We start from the raw sequence: 22,440 nt of genomic DNA, 5'->3' as shown, positions 1-22,440 counted from the left end.
AATATAATTCAAAGTATACAATAAAATTGAACTACTTTTCAAATTGATAATTTTTTATTTGATTTAATAACTTAAATAACTAAGATTATATATGTTTTTTTAAAATAAATTTTCATAATTAATTATAAAGAAAACACATATTGAATATAAAATAGTAATTTAAGGTAAAAGTAACTAATTCATTAATATAGTTAATCCACTAATAAACTATATTATAAAAAGAGAGTTTTTAGTATGTAAATACTAATCATTAGGATTTAGTAAATAACTTCAATTCATTAGTTACTATATTATAATCTTTAATAAATATGGGATATAATAGCTTCAAGTAAAAGTAGAAGAGATTAGTTCTTTTTGTAGCATCTATATAAAGACCTATAACTTCTTATAACTTAACTAGTTTTTTAGATAGAATATAATATAGACATTTAGGATCTACGAAACTGTGGGTGCTATGTCTTTTGTATCCTTCTCAAACCAACAAATACTTCTCCTATCACTTTGTTCCCAGTTCCTACTTCGTCTCAGGGGTTTTATTCTAGTAATGAAGAGATCCTAGAAGATATGTAGACCTGGGAGTTCTCTTCTCGAGGAGTATGCTTCCTATGATATCTAAGTGACGTAATGAATGCTATAGTAACGTTGCATTCCCCGATGTAATGTTACATCTGATATTCAAGTGAGAAATACATCTATTATATTTAGTACTCCCTCGTAATGATCACGTGAGGGAGTAGAGCAGCGTTGCTCAGTCGATCGATCTAAACCTAAATAATCAAGAAAAACTTTTGAAGTGAGTATAATGTATATATTCTTATATCCCATTCTACCTCCCCTCCAAACCAACACCCCATCCAAACCTTCCAAAACAAACCCCCATTTAATCTTAACTGACTCCGCCTCATCCTCACTCCTCTCCTTCATTTCCTTATTCCAAGTATTTCCCTTTCCCCTCCCCCCCTTCTTCCCCTTTAGCCCCTTCCCCCTCAATCCCACCGGAACCTCTTTCCTCACCACACCATTCTCAAACAATACCCCAATATCTGCTCTTCTCGCAACGACCCTTTTCCACACATTCTTAATAATAACACCTTCTTCATCTCCCTCGCTTAATACCTCCCCATTACCATTTCTATACCATTTAATCTCGGGATGAGATTCAAGAGTTGATTTGAGAGAGATGTAGATGGATACATCTGCATCATCTTTACTAGTGGATGAAGAGGTTCGAGCCTCGGTACCATCAGATGAGACGAAGATATTAGAGAACGCGAGATAAGCTTGGCCGCCTGCTTTTTTGATACCTCCGGAAGCGAGAATGAGGGAATAGTTTGCATACGAGGTTTCATAAACGATGAGATCTGGTAGATCTGCGGTTGAGGCGGTGAGAAGTTGAAGGGAGATGGAGGATAGATTTGTAGAAGTGGTGGTTGTGGGAATGGAAGAAATGTTGAGACGAATAAGGTAGTTGGATGGGGATTCTGATTCGATCTCAGATGAGGAAATCGATTTTATGGTGAACCGGGATTTTGTAGGAGACTGAATGAGATTTTGAAGTTCTGAGAGACTGAGGTCGAGGAATTTGAAATCATCGAGCTATGAAGCTATTAGATGATTTGATGCTTGAAAAGACGAACTTGTTGGACAAGCATATTCAGACGTCGAGAAAGGTCTAAATTCAAGTAGTTTGTACTTACAACTTTTTCACAATTGAACCAGCCTTCAGGATCAGCGGCAAGCTTCTCTAAATCCTCTCCCTGTTGCTGTTCTACTGAACGCTTGAGAAGCTTGGTAAGAGCTCGAGTGACAGTAGAATCGCGTTCCGCAATAATGCTGTAGCCTCTCTGACGAGTCTTCTTATTGTTGGAGATACTTCCTCCATGTTTACCTCTACCATGTCTAGATTGATTGTTCGAGATGGGAGAGGGAGCCATGATCTCTCTATCAAGAGCCATGGCTGAAAGTGGATGCATGACAGCAGCTGCCATTGTGCTCTAATGAATGACTGGAAACGAATTGGTATATGTGAGAAGCGTAGACACTAGAAAGAACAAAAAGCTGAGAGAATGGTGGTACAGCTTTTTAAGACAAAGGAAATACAGGGAGATATAAGAGATGGAGACTCGCGGTAACACAGCTTACATGTTCCCATCGAGGAAATATCATAATGATCATGTCATATTGATTCGCCAAGCACTGAAAGTTTCAGTCGGGGGCCATCGGGCCATGGCATCTATCCTATACATCACTTTTAACGAGTGATTTACCTTATATAGCGGGGGCGAGACTTGCAATAATCCAAAAACTGATTGAAAGGGTAGCCGCGGGGTGATATCTAGCGGTGTGGACCCAATATATGTAACCTCAAAGTGGTTGACCACTCTGAAAGAGACACCCACCCCGCAATAGAATGCACGCAATACCTCATGCGATCATCTGGGTCCAATCGTTCATAAGGCCAGAAGCGGTGTGTATCACTGGCGTGCACGTGATCTAGCGGCTGCAGTGCAACTCAAGACTCTTTTGCGATAGCGGGACGTATTGCCTTTTAGAAAGTCGATCCTAGATGTAATACTTTCTAGAAGGGATGGAAACCCCGGGATATCGAATCACCCAAATAATCATACGCTGAAAACACTTATATTCTAAATACTTTTTAGTGATATACATGTTCATTCAAAATATAAATGATATAAAATGTTTGTTGGATTTGAAGTTTATGAGTTCCTTTATTCAAATTCCAATCCCAAATAATGATTGCCTGGGTGAATTTTGAATATTGAAAAGATTGTATACTGTCGGTGTCCCGCTAGAGATACTATACGAGGCATGTATGTCAGTTACTACGCAGCACTAGCCCAGCAGGAAAAAAAGTAGCATGTTCTATGATCTAACTCGACACTAGTTATGCCACTTTTGAATGTGAAATCAGAGTTTCTCATTAAGAGACTCCATGCTTGGAAAATTACTACTTGATTAAACCCGGATAATGAATTATGAAGCGGGATGACCACAAACAAGTCAAAATGTGAATAGTGCACTCAGTAGGGCATGTTCTGTATTGATGGATTACAACAAGTGTCCGATGTAGCTGCGTAATCTTATTCACCAGTTCTCTGTCGGGGTGTGAAGACAGTAGAAAAATAGACTTACTAGCAAGAATCTGTTAATAATTGGAGTAGAGTAAATCCTGTTTCGTGCCCAAACTATTCACACACTGGCAGCTGAACTCCTCGCGCTTTCCGACCCATCCCATTACTTTCAAGCAACTCCCCTTTTTGTAAGTACTCATACAGGTGCACACATAACATAACGATCATACTCATGACCAAAGCTCGCCATATGAATTTCGAAAGCTCTTGAAATGATTCGTAGTGGGAGCACATCCACTCTCGTCTCTCGCAGCCTCCGCTTTAGACATCCATTCTTGCATTTGTGTTATTCGATTGTTGTTCTGCTATGGATCAGTCCTACTATTCTTAACCAAGTATCAAAGCACCTACCGATGGATGAGTTGAAAACCATTCAGGTGGAGCATTCTTCTCTGCGGCCTGCATTCTCTCCCATACGCCTACTGCTGCGTGAGGATCATAACAGCTCTTTGCCATGATCATCAGTCCAATATGATCAGCTTCTGTTTCCTGGTTTCTTGATGCTGGTAAATTCATGCCAAATTCAAGTGCGAGAGCTCCCAATATGTCACCTAGACCTCCAGTATAACCTGTGGCATCCAAGAATCGAAACAACATCCGTAAGGGCATATAAAACACCGCGGTTTTACTCATTGTTTCTCCCGAATGATTTGCGATATTATGGGCAATTTCATGACCAAGAATCTGCAAGATTTGTAAGTTAGTAAAGGTTAATACAAGAAATTTCTGGAGAAGACGTACTGTAGCAAGGCCGTCATCTGTTTTAGCAATCGGCAGTATTCCCGTAAAGACAAAAACTTTGCCTCCCGGTATAACAAAGGCATTCATTTCTGTGGAAGGCAGGTAAGCTAATCAATATCTCAAATAGGTGTTCCGGTTCCTATTCACCTCGAGACTCTATCACATTTACTTCCCAATTTACGTTGTCGATACCACTTGCAGGTATTAGTCGACTCATAACTCTCTGTACCATCTGGGTCCTCTTATCCCAATCGGGAAGAATATGATTGTGATACTGCCGTAATATCTGTTCATACATCATTTGGCCTTCTGCTTCCATATCCTGATGACTGTATATATTGAACCGCCTCCTTCCTGAGACCGGCACATCCTCGATATTGCTGACATAAATCAATATACCACCAACAGCTAATAGGGCTATAAATGAGTGTAAGGCAGGATGTTTTGTGAAGTTTCTGATATGTTGCTCGGTCAAGAGAGGACGTGCATTTCGAGCTTCATTAGGATCAAATCTGTAGTATCTCTGCCTGCGTCCTTGGTAGCTTCGCGAATGGGATGGATTGATCGATGGATGTGACCATCTTGGTAATTTGTATTGGGTGACAGACAATGGCTGTAAGAGAGGGGTAGTGTTGGAAGAATGCGCGATCGCGCTGCGAAGCGATGAACTTCGAAAGATAGATCTGGATATCATCTCTCGTCTGTTAATCTGGTGGAGGACGACAATATTAATGGTATGTGGCAGCGAAGTTGAGGAAAGTTTGCGTTTGAAAGAGCGTTGCGAATGTTTTCCTTGTGAGCATTACTTGAAATGGGTAGTCACCCCAAGCGTCGTTTTCGCTGATAAGGAAAATGAGAGCAAGTCAGATGTGATGAAACGAACATATGCATAGAGAGAGAGAGAGAGAGAGAGGAGAGGTCAATCAATTGTTTCTCAGGCGTGAGTTATACAGACTCCAGACTTTTATTAATGTTGTCTAAGGTATTTCATTTTCTGTACTATCTATCTATCTATCTATCTATCTATGCAGGCGGGCTGGCGGGTAAACTACTGGTAAATCAAGGGCCAAAGAAGCTAAAGAGCAGAGCTACCCCACTACTATGCCATGAACAACACCCTACCTAGAGCTCTCTTTGCCCTTTTGCCCTTTTGCCCTTTTACCACTGACGTATCTCCCCCGTATCCCCCTCAGATCTCGAACCAACTTTCCTTGGCGGTTGGTCCCTTTGATGTTTGAATACGAAGTAACTGGTGAATAAATTTCCTTTTCAGGGTCGGTTGCTATCCCATTTCAATATCGTAAGTCTCAAACACAAATAATACAAGCCTCAAATTTATATTGTTCTCGTTTCAACAACTGTCTTGATCCAAGGTTCCCCGTATACTTTATCAAGAGCTATTTGACATTCTACTCGATCTCAATCTACGTTCAAAATGATGGAAATTAGTGCAACAGCTGCAAAAATCACTCACGGTCTCTTCCAGAATCCACATCCCCTCAAAGCAAAATGGAATCGCATTAATGGGGTGGAGCTCCCGAGATCATCTCATAGTGTCTCGGTCGTCGCAGGTCGAGCATATATATTCGGAGGAGAAATCGACCCACGCGAACCAGTCGACAATGATATGCATGTCATCATCCTTCCTTCTGGTACAGTCACCAGCGCCGACTATCGAGCTATTGCTGCCAAACCTACACATAATGGTGGTGAGGTTCCGGAAAAGAGAGTAGGACATACAGCGGGAGTCATCGGAGAACGAATTTTTATCTTTGGTGGAAGGGGTGGCCCAGAAATGAAACCTCTTGAGGAAAATGGCAGGGTTTGGGTCTACGATACTAGGACAGATAAATGGTCTTTCTTGGATCCAGCTCCTGGTACGCCATTTCCAGCTGCACGATCTTATCATTCGAGTGTTGCTATCGAAAAACCCGAACCATCGAATATGAAGAGTGCAGACTTCGATCAGGCTATTGATGAAACCAAGATTGGCACAATCGCAGAAGGTGCCCAAACAGATGAGAAGCAAGGTGGTCATGGAACATTTTTCGTCCATGCAGGATGCCCAGTCTCTGGACGAACAAATGATCTTTGGGCATTTGATGTTCGAAGTCGTACCTGGAAAGAATTTCCTTCTGCTCCAGGAAAGCCCAGAGGTGGCACATCGCTCGCAATTTCAAAGCAGAGAATCTACCGATATGGCGGGTTCAATGGTGAGGGTGAGGAAGGTGGCTATCTTGACATCTTAGAATTGGCTCTCCAAACTTTCAACGACAAATCTGGTTCGGGAGAATTGGGAATCACTCCGAAAGGAGATTGGGAAACTTTGAACTTTGAAGAGGAGAGCATGAAACATCCCGGTCATAGAAGTGTTGCCGGCATGCATACCATCAATACTGGTAAGTTTCTACTTTATGTAACCATTTTCTGACTACATTGAGACGCAACCTGTCTATACCATTCATAGAATGAAAGCTCACATTTTTTTAGGTATGGGCAGAGAATATTTGATTCTCTTACTTGGTGAGAAAGATCCAAGTAGTGAAGGCCATGCTGGAGCTGGCAGGTTCTGGAGTGATGTTTGGGCATTTCAATGTCCTCCTCAAGGCATGACTGCGGCAAGTTTCAAGGATGCTACCTGGCAAGCACTAGGTCAACAGACTGGTGAAGGTCTTTGGAGTCAAATAGTCGTTTCGGATTCTGAGGGCGTCGAAGGTGATGACGTCAGAAAGCTTGTTCCTGGCGAGCGTGGATGGTTTGCAAGTTCGTCAATGAGCGATGTTGACTTCAGAGGTATTCTCTTGTGGGGTGGACTGAATGGAAAGAATGAACGTGAAGACAATGGGTGGATCTTAACAATTGAATGAAAGCATAGCGACGAGAGAACTTAGGGTGTTTGGAAAAGGAGACAGTTTTACTTAAAGTTACCATGAACAATGGATATGAATGAAATTAAATGATATACCTTGACCAGACGAATTCTACTATTGTTCGAGATAGCTCACGTAAAACGTTGTGACAAACACCTAAGGTTGTTCGAACATTAATTATTTCGATAACGCACCGACATACCTTGAAGTGATAGGTAATTGATGAGTAATGGACTCGTCAAAAGAGGAGATGACTTTATCCATAAACCTCAACAAGATATCCTATTTTTAAAAGATAGAATTGTTTTTAGATTTTTAATTATGATATACCATTTGAACAATCGAATGTGGGCCATCCCATCTTCCCCTTCACGGAGCTCGCCTCGCCTAGCTAGAAATGATAACGACCCCTCGTCAACCCCTCTTCTACTAACCACAGCTAAAAGCATATAACATCAATTGCCCTCCACCACCTGCAACGCATTCTAGAACTTACCCAAGTCCACAACAGCGTTGCAGGTACCCAACCATGCTATCCCATTTCCCTCCCCACTAACAACCCCAGACCCCAAATGTCGCACGAAGCCGCCCTCACATCCTCCGCCGCGCAAGCTATTGCTCCCGATCTCTTTCCCTCGCGCACCCCTCTCACCACCCCCCAAATCGAAGCCAGCATCAGCGCCTGTCTTACCGTACAACGTCGAGCCGTCACCCAAGGAAAACGGCCCTTTGCCGCTGTGCTACTTGGTCCCGATAACGAAACCGTACTCCTCACACATCAAAGCATCGATCAAGTAAATCATGCCGAGAGCTCTTTGGCTAAATTAGCGTACTCGCATTATACGAAAGAGTTTTTGTGGAGATGTACGTTGGTTAGTACGTGGGAACCTTGTGCTATGTGTTCGGGTATGTTATACCATACTTGTATTTTCACGTTTTCACTTGCGAGTCTGTCTATTTTGAGGGGATTTTAGTAACTGGATGGAAAAATAGCGACGATTTATTGGGCGCATATTGGAAGAATCGTATATGCGGCCACGAATGAACAATTAGCGGGTCTGACGGGCCCGGGCAATCGAGAAAATTTCACGTTGAAATGGCATACGAGAGATATTTTGGAGGGGCAGCAGAAGGATATTGAGATTATTGGGCCGGTGGACAAAATGGATTTGGTGGTTGTGGAGGAGAGTGATAAATATTGGTGTACGACTAGAGCTCAAGCATGATATGATTAATACGATAGCAATCATTTTGAGCTATGATACGAGATATGCTATATAACTCGCGAAGAGTGTCAAATGGATGTGGTCCAGTTTTGAGGTAAGTTAATCCACGATTTATATAGGGATATTAAGTGTACGAATTATGACCAGCTCTTTCTTCAAAGCGGAGATACCTCGCGTTTGTCGTACGCAGTTAGATTGCTGCGAGAATCAATTTCTAAATTCCAACTATTTTAAATATTGGTAGTTATCTCTCTCAAGCCAATGGTATAGCTACACTGGTTCCAACGTGCTGTGCCCTTATGCCCATGAAAATTTTGCTACTGTTGGACATATAAGGGTAGAGAAAGTTATGGATACTTCTCAGATTCTAGTTTCATTTCGTCACCAATTTTTTTTCTCTCCTTTTTCGAGTGTTCAGCATTAAGCGTCATGGCTCCTTTGGTGCTTACACTGGTGGTTCTCCTACCTGTACGCTTTGCCATTTGGAATCGTGTTTGCCTGGTTAGGAACTGTAGGATTGCCCGGACGATTGGAATTCCCATTAGGAACCTCATTGCAAGTGGTGACAATCCAGTAGTGAGTCACATGTGATTTCGTTTGTCGCCTAACATACGAGCTCTTATCACTAGACAACGTGTGATATTTCTATACCCTTACTCCGAAATCCTTGATATGAGGGTGTTACTAATATATTGTCAAGTGGATTCCCGCATCAGGCATCGTCCTTCCTATTGTGAAAGCTGTATTCGGCGATTGTGATATCGTTCGGTATAGCACGCCGGGCTGGGAGTTCAAAGACAAGTACGCGATGCACCAAAAGCTTGGTAGTGCAGTAATTCACGTCTCAGCTGGTCATGACTGGTTATATCTCTGCGATTCCGATTCAGTCAATGAAGTTTTCAAACGCAAAGATGATTTTGATAGACCTCCAGATTTGCTTCAGAGTGATATCGTGTCTTTATGTTGTGCTTGAGGGCTAATCGTCACAGCGGTTCTCTCGTGTTTCGGACCTAATGTCTCGACAGTAGGTGATTATGTTATCAAATATTGGTGAGCTACTAGAGCTGACTTGATCTCAGGCTGTAGGTCCAGATTGGTAGCGTCAACGCAAAATTACCAGTGCCCCATTCAATGATAAAAATAACTGGTTAGTTTGGATCGAGGGCTTAAGGCAAGCAGATGAGAGTTTGCAATTCTGGAATCTCCGAATGGTCCCATTACACGAACAGATAAGGATACCCGTACATTCTCACTCCATGTTTTATCTGGAGCGGGATTTGGGAAATCATCCTCATTCAAAAGATCTACCGAACAGCCAGAAGCAGGACAGACTTTTGAGTACCGAGACTCTCTTGCTCTTGTGTTAGAGAATTGTCTTCTTATCCTTGTGCTTGGTCCTAAACTTGTCTCTAAGTTATCCTGGCCACCAAAGTGGAAGCGAATTGGACAAGCAACAGTTGGTTTTAAATTCTGCATGGCAGAGATGCTGAAGGATAAAAAAGAAGCCATCGCGCATGGGAAACCTAGAAGTGCGACGTTTACAAGTTCTTTACTTAGAGCTTCCAAAGAACAATCTCAATTAAGTTCAAACGGCTCTGCTCCAAGTGGCTTTCAAGGGCTCACCGAAGAGGAAATCTATGCAAACTTGTTTGTTTATAATTTTGCAGGCCATGATACGACGGCCGTTGTACTGAACTGGACAATCTATCTTCTCGCTGCGCATCCCGAAGTTCAAGATTGGATCTCGAAGGAAATGAATGCTATTATCACGAACGATATGTCATCGACATGGGATTTCAAGGAAATATATCCGAGATTAAATAGATGTCTTGCCGTAATAGTAAATATCTCACCATTCAAATAAAGATAGGACGATGCTAACAGAAATGGTGTGAATTGGTTAGAGACTATGAGACTCTACAATCTACTCATCGGTACCTGCAAATCTACTTTCGAAAGGCCACAACCGCTTACGGTCGATGGTCGAACCATCACTATTCCGCCCGACACGCGCATTATTGCGAATTCTAACGCCCTACACTCACACCCGCGGTACTGGGGTAATAATTGTCTCGAATGGCAGTATGCTTACCTTATTTCTTGTATATTCTGTTGTTAGAAAAAGATTCCGACTCCCTAATCTTACAGTCCCCAACGCTGGGTCTTAGCGAAAACCGAAAACACACAGTCATCACCCGTAGAACGTGAATATATTCGCATTCCACCCAAAGGATCATACCAACCATGGTCTGATTCGATCCGAACATGTCCTGGTAAGAAGTTCAGCCAAGTAGAATTTGTAGCGGCGATGGTTGCGCTGTTTAAGAGAAACCGGGTGGAGATTGTGCGAGAGGAGGGGAAAACAAAGGAAGAAGCAAAGGACAGGGTAATGAGTGTGGTGAAGGATATTGTTATTGTTGTGTTGTTGCAGATGAGAAGTCCTGAGAAGGTGGGTGTGCGATGGGTTAGTAGAGTGTAGATGGTTTGTGGATAGATAGGTATGTAAATAGTTGTTCGAGCTTGGGTTATGGTAGCTTTCTAGAAATTGCAAGGGTCTTATAGAATGAGGTTCGATCGGCAGCACAATTGGAATCTTTCTTGGGGCAAACTGATTGATTTCGACGGTCATGGAGGTGTGTTTTGTCAATAAACTGTAGCCAACGACAGTGCCAAACCCCGGCCCACTTTCCGAATACATGATGTTACACAATAAAAGGAGATGGAAGACAGTATTACTTAAGTGACATGGCATTGTGCAAGTTCGAGATTGCAACTGGCATACTTGCGCAGTATTGCACTTTCATGAAATACATTCGAGGCCGATCAAATTCACCTTTCTTCCATCTTCCAACTCCCCATCTCTTGATCCGATCAACTTGATCATACACTCTAGAGACTGGGCATTTCTATGATGGTGAATTAAAACAAGAAGCATTAGGATGAGCAAATTAGTGAATTCAGGTCATTTGAATACCCATAAGCACATCAACTTCGTGGCTTAGCGATTCAGATATCCAGTTTCATTCACCCCTTCAGATCAACTTCCTCCTACAAGTACTGTGGTATCATGGGCCAACCCTCGAAAGATAGCTCTTCAATCTTGACGTTGAAACGAAGAACCTACCCCGACAAATACTGTCATTTTCAAATGTGGGAGTTAATCAGAAATGCAATAGTAAGGAAGTGGCTACGTGATAGCTACTACTAAGCCAATATCCGTAGAAGGAGTTGACTGCTGGGCAGAAAATAAACCTTCGTGGAGAAATATCAGGACGGGTTCAGTCTCTCATCTCTTGCCGGTATTGTTGTTGTCATTCATAGCTTTTCACTGTCATCCATAGCATTATTGTTGTTACTGCCATTTGTATGATAGCAAATCGCATTTGCGCAGCCACATTCCTTAGCTCCAGATATTTCAAACACCCGAGGTCATCGTTTATATTGGTCCGCTATAACTATTAGTCTGAAATATTTGAAATCCATTGATTATTAGAGTTATCTTCCAGTTCAACCTTGGAACTCCCAGAGATACCGATAGTCTATTTAAATATAGCGGTTTATCCGGTGAATCGTATTCATTTGGAAAATTCACTGAATACTAGCAAGAATTAAGAATTTAAGCTCATTGTGGGTAGATTAATAAGGTTATGAAAATCACTAGAAGTGCTTGATTTATTTGTTTAATAGAGTGTTTGTTAAATGCCTTGGATTTCTATTGGATCATACTATTTCGGAGTGTTTTTACCCCATTTACAAAGGAAGCTAATCGGCCCTAAAAGTAGTCATCTTTGCTAGCGTTCAGCGAATGAATACGATACCTACGAAGTACTTATTGTCTCTTGAGTTGGGAACTTGGAAGAATATGCGAGCTCATTGTCTTACTATGGAGTAGGTGACGAACAGAGAGAGCTTGGAACCCTCGAGGAAGCTTGAAGAGAATAGAGAAAAGAATTCAAGTAATTCTTCGAACGTGTCAAAAAACTCACCATCAAATACAAGCCGATGGAACAAAATAGAACAGAACAACCTTATTAATCGCTTATGCATATATCTGCCAAGCATATTCATGCAACCATCCGCACTTGGGCAATCTTCTACTGAAGTACACCTCTCAATTATTTCAAGATGATGATATGATGAAACTTGACGCGATATTCTCATGTCAAGATTGTGTTATGAACTCATAATTTTTCTATTGGTGTTCGTGATATTCGCGGCCTCGCCTGAAGATAGAAGGTCTAGTCTATCAATGCTCGCAGGCTGGTAAAATCCACTTTTTCTCGAGAAATAGATTGGGGTTGACTTTGGTTTGAGCTTATCGTACCTGAAAATATGCACAGAGCGGGATATGTTCTATGCATCTGGCTGTATTTCGTCTCTCGAGATGATTGATAAATCTTCAATTCATGAGTATACATCAAAGAGAATGGCGGAGGCAGGGAGACAGGCCCAAGGCGGATGCCGTGACTTCCTATCTGCGTCTTTTCCTATTCATCTTGATTCATTTACATGATGAGCAAAATATTCATTACTGATATCATCGGGTCTATCAAACCATAACGGTTGACTGGTGAATCAGTAGCTAATCACTAAACTCTAACAGGCAGGTGCGCAGAGGCCCGCGGCGACTAAGAGAACTAAAGTCGGGAACCGAGCCTATCTTGATTTTTTGATATCTCCAGTTTATCAAAAAGGAGGAAAGATATACTAGCGCTCAATCCATCCGCCTTGTACCTTTCGACACCATGTCAATTCATGTCATGTCTTCGATATCATAGGTTGAGACTGGGTTACATCGTAAGTAAGGGACGGTGAAAGGCTGGTGAATCTTGATTGGATTAGTTCAAGAACCATGATTTAAGACTAGTCCCTCCACATCGTCATAATCATGAAGTTTCCATGACATGATAGCTCTGATAGCTCTAAGCTCTCATTACTTTTTGGATAGCAGCTTTGAAAATACTTAAAGCTCTCCCAGATCCCACATATTGAACGCTTACTTTTGTTATTCGCAATATTATCATACGATCCAAGTTTTGTGACTTGAGTGATCCGTCAAGATGCGTTTCTCAACTGTAGTTTCGACTCTTGCCATTGCAGGTGGAATCGCCGACGCCACTCTTCACTCTGGAAGAAGTTTGAGGCATGTTGGAAAGAAGGACAAGCAAACCCATAAAGCTAGAGACACGACTCCAAGGAGGGAGCAGAAACATGAGAAGAGGGATGCTAGTTTTCCATACTTGACCAATTCCACTGCTAGTAAGTGTTTTTCGAATGCAGCATTATAGGAAACCCACTAATAGCTTTGATAGAATTCAGTGTGAATGGTTCCGCTATCCCAGATGTCAGCTTCGATGTCGGAGAATCATATGCTGGTTTGTTGCCAATTTCAAAAGCCGCAAATGAGACGAGAGAATTATACTTTTGGTTCTACCCATCGACAAATGAATTGGCTTCTGATGAAATTCTCATTTGGCTTAATGGAGGTGTAAGTGATTTCACCGATTGCATATATGTACATTTATATATATACCGCAACATTTGACTAATTATCCTCCCAGCCCGGATGTTCATCTCTCGAAGGATTAATCCAAGAAAACGGACCTTGGATCTGGCAATACGGTACCTACGCTCCTGTTCAGAACCCTTGGACCTGGGTAAACCTTACCAATGTTGTTTGGGTCGAACAACCCGTTGGTACTGGTTTCTCGCGGGGTGTACCTACTGCTACTAGCGAAGAAGATGTCGCTGCTCAATTCCTCGGATTTTGGGAGAATTTCGTCGACACTTTCGCTTTGCAAGGGAGAAAGGTCTTTATCACTGGTGAATCTTATGCGGGATACTATGTTCCATACATTGCCGATGCTATGTTGAACAAGAATGATACTTCTACTGTGAGTACTCCCGTATCTTCTGAAGAATTGAATATGAATTGAAGCTGATGATCAATAGTATTACAACCTCGAAGCAACCATGATCTACGACCCTTCTACTTCTTACGATGCCGTTCAAGAACAGATCCCCGCAGTTCAATTCGTTGATTACTGGGGTGGTCTCTTCCCCTTCAATGATTCCTTCGTTGAACAAATCCATAATGTATCTGATTCTTGTGGCTACACCGATTACCTCGCCAAATACCTTACCTACCCACCACCTGGACCATTCCCATCCGCTCTCCCTGGCACAGGCGACGATGGAATTTCTACCACTGACGAATGCGACGTCTTTGATCTGATCTACAACGAAGTCTTCAGCGTAAACCCTTGTTGGGACATTTACCAAGTAGCCACCACCTGCCCCCAACTCTGGGATGTCCTCGGATTCCCCGGATCAAACTACTATTTACCTGCCGGCGCCTCTGTCTATTTCAACCGCACCGATGTTCAAAAAGCTATCAACGCTCCTATGATCGAATGGGATACATGCTCCAACATCGACGTCTTCGTAAACGGAACAGATAATTCTCTCCCCACCGGTCTCTCCGTCCTTCCCTCCGTCATCGAACGTTCCAAGCGTACCATTATCGGTCACGGCGCATTAGACATGGTCCTCATTGCCAACGGCACTCTCCTCATGATCCAAAACATGACATGGGGCGGAGAACAAGGTTTCACAAGCAAGCCCTCCGATCCCTTCTACGTGCCCTACCACACCGAGCTCTCCGATTCCACGCTTGCAGCTTCCGGAGTCTTGGGCACAACACACACAGAAAGAAACCTCACTTTTGTGTATATCGATTTGAGCGGTCACATGGTTCCTCAATATGCTCCTAGTGCGTCGTATAGAACGCTCGAGTATCTGTTGGGAAGAATCGATAGTTTGTCGAGCACAGTGCCATTTACCACGCAGGAAGATGTCGTGCAGAGTACGGCTCCGCTTGGAAATGGCACGGGACCTCCAATTAAGAGAGAGTTTGTTGGGGGTATGCGATTTTAGATGGGATGGGTAATGGGTGTGTGGAAGGAGAGAGGAGGAATAGATAGAGACGAGACATGATTATAATGGGTATGATGAAATGAAAATATGAAATGATTTTTTTAATGTTAGGATGAAAAATTATCTCGGTGATGCGGATTTACTATGTAGAAGGCTCTGGGGATTGTGGATATTGACGGAGCTTGTCGGTACACATAGTGAACAAAATAAGCCATGATTCAGAAAGAATCAGTCCAGTTTTACAACCAAATCAAGGCAGAGAGGAGAGAGCAGGTATAGGTCTAGATTGTGGAATTTGGAAGTGTCGTTGAGCTAAACTAGAATTCGATTTCGAAAGGCGAGTTCCGCCCGTGCGAAGGAGAGGAGGGATCAATAATCTTGGAAGTCCAGTCTTCCTGCCTGAATCCGTCAGGTCGAGATCCGAAAGACACCTAGAATGAGGAGGGATATTGTTTCCAGAGTTTTGATACATCAGGCCAATAGATTCGCCTCACTCATAGACTCACATGTCACTCCGACATTGTATAGATATTCTTCGAATGATCCCCGTTTACTGGATTGATAATGCATAAGACTGACACGGCAAAAGTAGGTTTATGCATAAAGTAAGGTAGCAAAGCTATTCAGATTTTGATATATTCTTCATACAATGTGATAAAATCAAATGAGAGTGGACTATCTCAAAGACGCCTGCTAATCGTCCCCCAAAAACTCCTCGCTCCCGTATGTTTACTTGTGTGCTTTGATACAAAGGCCCGCCGCCTAATGAAAGTGTAGAGTGATCACGATCGTGATAGAGCGTTTTCTCATCTCTTTTCCCACTGCTGTCCTCTCGCCTTATCTGGTAAATGTTCATCCTCCATCCTTATGCTATCGTCATATGTAACCCCATATCTCATATTTCATCATTCAAATATTTCGCTCCATGCCCGCAAACATCAATTCTCTATCCCGCCTCATTCCATCCAATACCCCCACCAACCCACCATTTCGCATTCTCTCCAACACAACCATCATTCCCTCCTTACTCTTTCCCAATTGATTTTCTGTTTTCCTACTAGCAATAGCCTCGATACTTCTTTGCACTCCCTTGGTACTCCAATTCGCCAACCATCCTTTCTTCTCTTCTTCGCTTTCTTCCCCCTTCCTCATCGCCCTCAACCGATCACCAAGTCGACTGCGAAACATAACCTGCGTCTTCACACCCGTCATTCCCGAGCCTTGAATAAATTCTTCCTCGCGCACTTCCTTATCTGCTGCTCTGTGAAAATCTTGTCTTTCCACTACACTCAAAATACCTGTCCAATCCAGGTTTCTACTCTCCGTCTTCATCCATCCTTCTTTGATATCCACTTCCGAAGTTTCTAGAATATATGATTCGCTTCTATCGCTTCTCACATTGCCGAGAACGCTTTTGGGTAAGAGTTTGAGAACTGCGGATGGCAATCGAGTGGATTTGCGATGAATGCGCAAAGTACGCAGACGACCTGTTTCGGGACACACGGTGCGCGAAATCACATCGGTGGAGAGCACATGTGTGCTATGTGGATTTGGGTAACGAAGGAAGTAGGCGAATGTAACAGCAGGGAAGGAGTAATCGTAAGAGTAAGAGGATTCGAAGAATTTGACCATGGTTGTGGATTTTATTGAGGATTGATTAGCTGTTTAATTGTGTAGTTGTTTAATTGTTCGTGGTATACATATGATTGCAGTGATGGTACAAGAGGTATCGGGGAGTGAAGGTAAGGAAAAGAACGAAGGGAGAAGCAAAGTCGAATGAGAAATCGAATGGTAGTGGTATGATTGTTGATCTTGATGATTTGGGGTTGGAAAGCTTCTGGAAGGGATTTGTTCGCCTGATTCCTTTCCCCGGATTTTGGGTTCTTTTGGGTTTAGTGTGATGGGGATGGAGATGGAGATGGACGAATTATTTGTTGTGAATTGTTGTGGAATGAATCTTGATGGAATACAAACGTTAAAGAGGTAAATAAGAATGAAATGGAAATTGAAATAAGAAATAGAATATCTGAACGTTTACTACCACCATACTCATGATATTCAAAAAAGACACTAGTAGTAAACCCCGCAGAGCTTCGATGGTTCAAAGCTCATCGACAGTCAGCTGGAACAAAGCAATTGGTGATCTTTGTGCACGTGATCTTTCACTTCCATCCTTCACCGCTTACAAATCGGATGATTGTTTGGCAATAATTTCCCCTCCCTCCATCAATAATAAAGAACAAATAACCCCTCCTCCAATCCCCAAACATTATTCCTCAATCCTCATTCACCACCATGACAGGCGCAGAACCTACTCTCGCTGCCAGCTTGGCAAGCGATGCTCCTACCAGTAAACAAACCGTCGATCCATACAATGTTGCTGGAGAAATTGGCGCAGATGGAATCGCAAAAGCGATCAATTACTTGACTTTGATCGATGAGTTTGGAACCAAGGAAATAGAGGAGGCAGATTTGAAGAGGTTTGAGGAGGTGACTGGTCATAAACCTCATAGATTTATGAGAAGAGGAATTGTCTTCAGTCATCGTGATTTGCATCTTATGTTGGATCGTCATGAGAAGGGAGAACCATTCTTCATGTATACTGGACGAGGACCAAGTAGTGATAGTATGCACATCGGACATACTGTTCCTTTTGAATTTACGAAGTAAGTTTGAATCCTCAAAAAGGTTCAGCTCGCACATTCTGCGATTCTTAGAAGCATGCTACAGAATGTGTAATTTCTTCGAATCATACTGATGACTCATTCACAGATGGCTACAAGATGTCTTCGATGTTCCATTGATCATCATGCTTACAGATGATGAGAAATATATCTTCTCCGAGAAACGTACAATTGAGGAAGTTCAAAGTTATACCACTAGTAATGCGAAAGATATCATTGCTGTTGGATTCGACCCCAAGAAGACATTCATCTTTAGCGATTATGATTACATGGGGGGAGCATTTTACAAGAACGTAACCCGAATTTCTAAGCACGTTACATTGAATGTTGCACGAGCTGTCTTTGGCTTCAATGATAGGTAAGAGATTCTGACCCCAAACTACATGGACTTCACTGACGATTCCAGTTCCTGCATAGGCAAAATTCATTTCGGAGCTGTCCAAGGCGCAACCTCCTTCGCTAACTCCTTCCCACATATCTTCGGCACTGATGAATCCAAAACTACTCAAATCCCATCACTGATTCCTTGCGCCATTGATCAAGATCCTTATTTCCGCATGACCCGCGATGTAGCCGCTCGTCTCCATTATGCCAAACCCGCACTCATTCACTCTCGTTTCCTCGACGCTCTTCAAGGTCCCGGTTCCAAAATGAGCGCTTCGGTCGATACCTCCGCAATCTTTATGTACGATGAACCCAACAAGATTAAGAATAAAATCAACAAATATGCATTCAGTGGTGGACAAGTTAGCGAGCAAGAACAAAGAGAAAAAGGAGGCGATACAGAAAAAGACGTTTCATATCAATATTTGACATTTTTCTTAGAAGACGACGAGGAATTAGAAAGTATCAAGAAAGCATATAGATCTGGAGAAATGCTTACAGGAGAATTAAAAGCAAAATGTATTCAGGAATTACAAAAATATGTCAAGTCATTCCAGGAGAGAAGAGCAAAGATTACAGATGAGGTTGTGGCGGACTTCTTCGCCAGAAAGGAATTGGTTTGGGGTGGAAATCCAAATGCCAAGAAGGTTGCTCCTGCTGTTGGTGAGGAAGCTACGAGCGGAGAAGGTGTTGATGGAAGTGGAGATGGTACAGGGAAATTGACGAAGAATCAGGAGAAGAAATTAGCGAAGATGAAGGCAATTGAGGAGAAAAAGAAGGCTGCTAAGGCGGGTGGGGCATGAATAATAGGATTGGAAGTGGCCGGGGAGTGAGGGTTGAATGTCCTTGAGGGAAGTTGGCGAGAGAAGTTTGATGAAAATATGATGAGATGTGAATGATACACATGATGCGAGCTATACAATTCAATACCCAAATCTAGCTTTCTGATTTCTACTTTTAATCTTTTGTTCTTTGCGTTTGCTTTGACTTTTATTTTTATTTTTATTCTGATGATGTGGTGGAGTTCGAGTTGAGGGAAGAAGAAAATAGATTAAATAGTTTACATATATGCAAAACGAAGTTGCGAAGATACCTGGTTTAGGGGTAGACTGAGGAAATATCTATGGTTCTATTCATATTCTCCTCTTCATACTCTACCTTTCGTCCTATCTACCTATCCCATATCTATCACTCAGTTCTATAAATACCTACACCCATATGGATACCCGTGATCTATATATATCCCAAACCCCATACCTCATACCTGATATTCACTTCCTCCCCGTGTTCTCTCCATCTCCCGGCTCCCGTGCCCTTCGTAACGAACCAGTAAAAGGTAATTTCTAAAAGTATCATCTAAAAATAGAAACCCCAAGGCCTATCAAGGTATTTCTGATATGGATGGTTTGTTTGGGGGGTAGGTAGGTAGGTAGGTAGGTAGGTAGGTACTGGTTGTATATATCTTTCCTTGGGGATATAATCGTAGTCGAGATTATAATTATCGGTAGTTATAGGTAGTCATAGTCATAGCTATAACCAAAGTCATACTCATACTCATAGTCACAGTAATAATTATAGTCACATCTCTCCTCGTGGTTATGATCATCATCATCGTCATAATAGCCATAGCCATGGCCATAATCATACCTACCTAGACATACCTAGTCATAGTCCCCTCCCATCCTCTCCTATCCTGTCTCATCTACTCTACCCATACTCTATCAATACCGAAACCAATATCCTTTTCCAGTTCTTGTTCTCATTTTTACTCATGTTCTTACTCTTACCCTAACTCTTATATCTAGGATGTGATAAACCATCCCATCCCATACTACAAAACGCAAGAGTATGAATCATAAATCACAAACCATCCCTTCGTTCGTCGACTTGAAGATATGATTCACACCAACTAAACAAATAGATAGATACACTCACACATACATACATTCACATACATATTTATTCATTTCTCCTTGTATTCATCTCTTTTGCATACTTACTCATCCATCTACCTATCTACCTACCTACTCATCCATCTATCTAGCGAATACACTCACTCACACACGCATACCTATACCTATACACACATTCAGACCCGTGACCTGTGAATCCATCTTCTCTTCTCCTCTCCAAATTATTCATTCATTCCCATTCCCACTTCTCCTTTTCGATTTATGAATCCCCATACATACATACATACATATCCCTCCAAATTATTTCTCACTCAAATTTACCTTACCTTACCTAACTTTTAACTATCGTACGTATTTTTGAATCATCGCGTACGAGGACGGACCACCTTATTACTACTGTTCACGGGGTATTATTATACTTTAGTTTTTGATTCCTAGGGATTTGATACTTGATACTCGATACTTGCTTTCAATCTCCTATTTGTTAATGGTTTTGCTTCCGACTGTGAATGGGATTTCAATAACGCTTTGAATAACAACTCAAACGACTTAACCATGTAGTACAAAAGGCATGTGACTGGAACTTCGATCATTATATTATACACGCACACATACATACATATCAGAACCGAGTCACTATCACTACTATATTCCAAATACCTTATTATTACGTCGTGGGAATATACACATACGCATCTGTTTATTTATTTATCCATCCATGTACTGAGTGCATATCTTACTAGACTCGACGACTCACAGCTAGCTTCTCCGTGTTCATACCTTTCTTACTCGACAACTCATCACTCGCGAAAGCCGTGTCGATATATTTGCTCGAGGTAGATTCTACTTGCTCTTTGCATCCTACATACGGTACAGAGCTAGAGAACAAAAGCAAGTATGGGCAAGAATAGCAACGCAAGAATGGCGTCGAAGTCATGGGTTGTATGTACCAAGCTCGAGGGTAAGGTTATGAGCAACAAGACTTCTGTCAAAGCCGATAAGTAAGAGCATATTCTTTTTTTTTTTTTTTTTGATATTCCCCAAGTTCTTTTGGTTTCCATAGCGTTAGAGGATGATGGATATTTGTATGGTTGAACTTGAGTTTGTGGGCATCGACTAACAATAACCACTCTTAGACGCGATATTACTCTCCTCGTTCTTCTTCTCCGTCACCGCATCACCCCTCCGGTACCATATGTCATTATTACCGAGATTATTCTTAGCATGTCGCCCGATACTTACCAGGATCTGTGCCGTAAGAACTGCAGATTGGAGAATCTAACAGAGGAACAACAATATCATTGGTTCGCTTGGTGGTGTAAAGAAATGGAGAAGAAAGAAATAATGAAGGGTGGTGGTAGATGGGTAGCTGCTGTCAGTGAGTATTTGCAACCCGAACTTTTTGGTTTAAACTACATGTGCTAATGGAATGATGACAAGATTGGGAGAATGAAAGAATCAAAGAGATCTGTGGTTGTCTTCGAGATCAACTGCAAGGTCGGGGTCCAGTGTTCGAACTTGTAGACCAAGAAGGTGTCAACAGATTAAAATTACAAGTTGGACAAAAGAAGAAACTCATAAAGCTGAATAAGATTTTGAAGGAGAAAGAAGAGTTCATAAGAGCGCAGGAAGATCAGAGCACTTTACAAGCGGACTGGTATCTCAAGAATGATTGTACGTATGATCCGGATACGTTGAAGATGATTTGAGTATTTACTGATCAACCTTTTTCAGGGAGACACAGTAGCGTCCCTGACCTTACCCTCCTCACCCCCAAGTCTGTAATAGGTCAAGGATATCCGTTGGATGATTTTCTCAGGCCTTTCGACGACGATTTCCGGAGTTGGAGTTCTAGTTTCGAAACAGCCGGTACAATCTCAGCTCCCTCTACTCATTCTTCTTCCGCTAGCCTGACCACTTGGTCCAATTCTTCTACGATTGCTTTCTCTACTATGCCACTTGGGTATACAGATGAAGAGGAAAAAATTCTCAAGACAGTCAACGAATACAAAGCAACAAAGAAAATGGAGAAAATCATGTAGTTGAAGGAAGCGATGCGAAATAAGCTTGACAAATTGGACATGGCAGAGAGAGAGGGTAGATTGGTCAATGATTGGATGATGACTGACTCTATGGTGGAAGTATGTTAGGGGTAAAGAAAAACACCTTGGAGAATCATGATCATTGTGAGGTTTTATCACATGTTCTCGTGATATTATGATAAAAACGCGTGTAGTTTATGCTTAAAGCATGGGCGGAGGACTTTCAACGCAATATTTAATTTTAGAATGAATTTAGAAGTTAGAACGAAGGAATATTTAAAGTGTTTACCTATCTGAGTCTACCTAGTAAGATGCACTCTCAACGCGATTGGCGCATGTGAGACATAGCCAGTGGAGCGGGGTATATTCTTCTCGGTACTTGGTCGTATATGCGAAGAGAAAAAAAGTAAAAACAAAGCCAATGATGTGGATAACAGACGACCTAAGGGAGTCAGGGTAGATGAAACAGAATTGGTCCTAAACCTGGTTCAG

At 42.0% G+C, this 22,440-nt stretch overlaps 9 protein-coding genes across 9 annotated transcripts; 6 read left to right on the top strand and 3 right to left on the bottom strand.

The window, feature by feature from the left end:
* Positions 1–555: 555 nt before the first annotated feature.
* EAF01_004362 (uncharacterized protein) lies at positions 556–1,988 on the bottom strand (the record flags this gene model as incomplete). The annotated part of the gene is made up of 3 exons (XM_038912616.1): positions 556–603; positions 844–1,596; positions 1,698–1,988. The coding sequence occupies 3 exons, from the start codon at positions 1,986–1,988 to the stop codon at positions 556–558; spliced, it is 1,092 nt and encodes a 363-aa protein (XP_038772300.1).
* A 309-nt stretch (positions 1,989–2,297) lies between these two features.
* On the bottom strand, positions 2,298–4,850 carry EAF01_004361 (uncharacterized protein). The gene is made up of 5 exons (XM_038912615.1): positions 4,041–4,850; positions 3,894–3,982; positions 3,504–3,836; positions 2,903–3,454; positions 2,298–2,829 (listed from the first exon to the last, which is right to left on the bottom strand). Exons 1-4 carry the CDS (start codon positions 4,585–4,587, stop codon positions 3,323–3,325), a joined length of 1,101 nt encoding a protein of 366 aa, XP_038772299.1. The 5' UTR covers positions 4,588–4,850; the 3' UTR covers positions 2,298–2,829; positions 2,903–3,322.
* A 478-nt stretch (positions 4,851–5,328) lies between these two features.
* Positions 5,329–6,760, top strand: EAF01_004360 (uncharacterized protein; the record flags this gene model as incomplete). Its single annotated transcript, XM_038912614.1, has 2 exons — positions 5,329–6,292; positions 6,384–6,760. 2 exons carry the CDS (start codon positions 5,329–5,331, stop codon positions 6,758–6,760), a joined length of 1,341 nt encoding a protein of 446 aa, XP_038772298.1.
* A 575-nt stretch (positions 6,761–7,335) lies between these two features.
* EAF01_004359 (uncharacterized protein) lies at positions 7,336–7,989 on the top strand (the record flags this gene model as incomplete). The annotated part of the gene is made up of 2 exons (XM_038912613.1): positions 7,336–7,669; positions 7,757–7,989. The coding sequence occupies 2 exons, from the start codon at positions 7,336–7,338 to the stop codon at positions 7,987–7,989; spliced, it is 567 nt and encodes a 188-aa protein (XP_038772297.1).
* A 429-nt stretch (positions 7,990–8,418) lies between these two features.
* EAF01_004358 (uncharacterized protein) lies at positions 8,419–9,853 on the top strand (the record flags this gene model as incomplete). Its single annotated transcript, XM_038912612.1, has 5 exons — positions 8,419–8,565; positions 8,690–8,933; positions 8,979–9,013; positions 9,076–9,136; positions 9,219–9,853. 5 exons carry the CDS (start codon positions 8,419–8,421, stop codon positions 9,851–9,853), a joined length of 1,122 nt encoding a protein of 373 aa, XP_038772296.1.
* Positions 9,854–12,891: 3,038 nt separating this feature from the next.
* Positions 12,892–15,549, top strand: EAF01_004357 (uncharacterized protein). Its single transcript, XM_038912611.1, has 4 exons — positions 12,892–13,248; positions 13,302–13,477; positions 13,551–13,883; positions 13,942–15,549. Exons 1-4 carry the CDS (start codon positions 13,050–13,052, stop codon positions 14,923–14,925), a joined length of 1,692 nt encoding a protein of 563 aa, XP_038772295.1. The 5' UTR covers positions 12,892–13,049; the 3' UTR covers positions 14,926–15,549.
* Positions 15,550–15,834: 285 nt separating this feature from the next.
* On the bottom strand, positions 15,835–16,557 carry EAF01_004356 (uncharacterized protein; the record flags this gene model as incomplete). Its single annotated transcript, XM_038912610.1, has 1 exon — positions 15,835–16,557. One exon carries the CDS (start codon positions 16,555–16,557, stop codon positions 15,835–15,837), a length of 723 nt encoding a protein of 240 aa, XP_038772294.1.
* Positions 16,558–17,220: 663 nt separating this feature from the next.
* On the top strand, positions 17,221–18,796 carry EAF01_004355 (uncharacterized protein; the record flags this gene model as incomplete). The annotated part of the gene is made up of 3 exons (XM_038912609.1): positions 17,221–17,591; positions 17,698–17,967; positions 18,016–18,796. 3 exons carry the CDS (start codon positions 17,221–17,223, stop codon positions 18,794–18,796), a joined length of 1,422 nt encoding a protein of 473 aa, XP_038772293.1.
* Positions 18,797–20,663: 1,867 nt separating this feature from the next.
* Positions 20,664–22,224, top strand: EAF01_004354 (uncharacterized protein). Its single transcript, XM_038912608.1, has 4 exons — positions 20,664–20,907; positions 21,043–21,284; positions 21,347–21,580; positions 21,641–22,224. The coding sequence occupies exons 1-4, from the start codon at positions 20,804–20,806 to the stop codon at positions 21,946–21,948; spliced, it is 888 nt and encodes a 295-aa protein (XP_038772292.1). The 5' UTR covers positions 20,664–20,803; the 3' UTR covers positions 21,949–22,224.
* The last annotated feature ends 216 nt before the right edge of the window (positions 22,225–22,440 follow it).

Source organism: Botrytis porri, assembly GCF_014898465.1.
Source record: "Botrytis porri strain MUCL 3234 chromosome Unknown BPOR_005, whole genome shotgun sequence".
Lineage (NCBI taxonomy): Eukaryota > Fungi > Ascomycota > Leotiomycetes > Helotiales > Sclerotiniaceae > Botrytis > Botrytis porri.
This window is presented reverse-complemented; position numbering and strand designations above follow the sequence as displayed.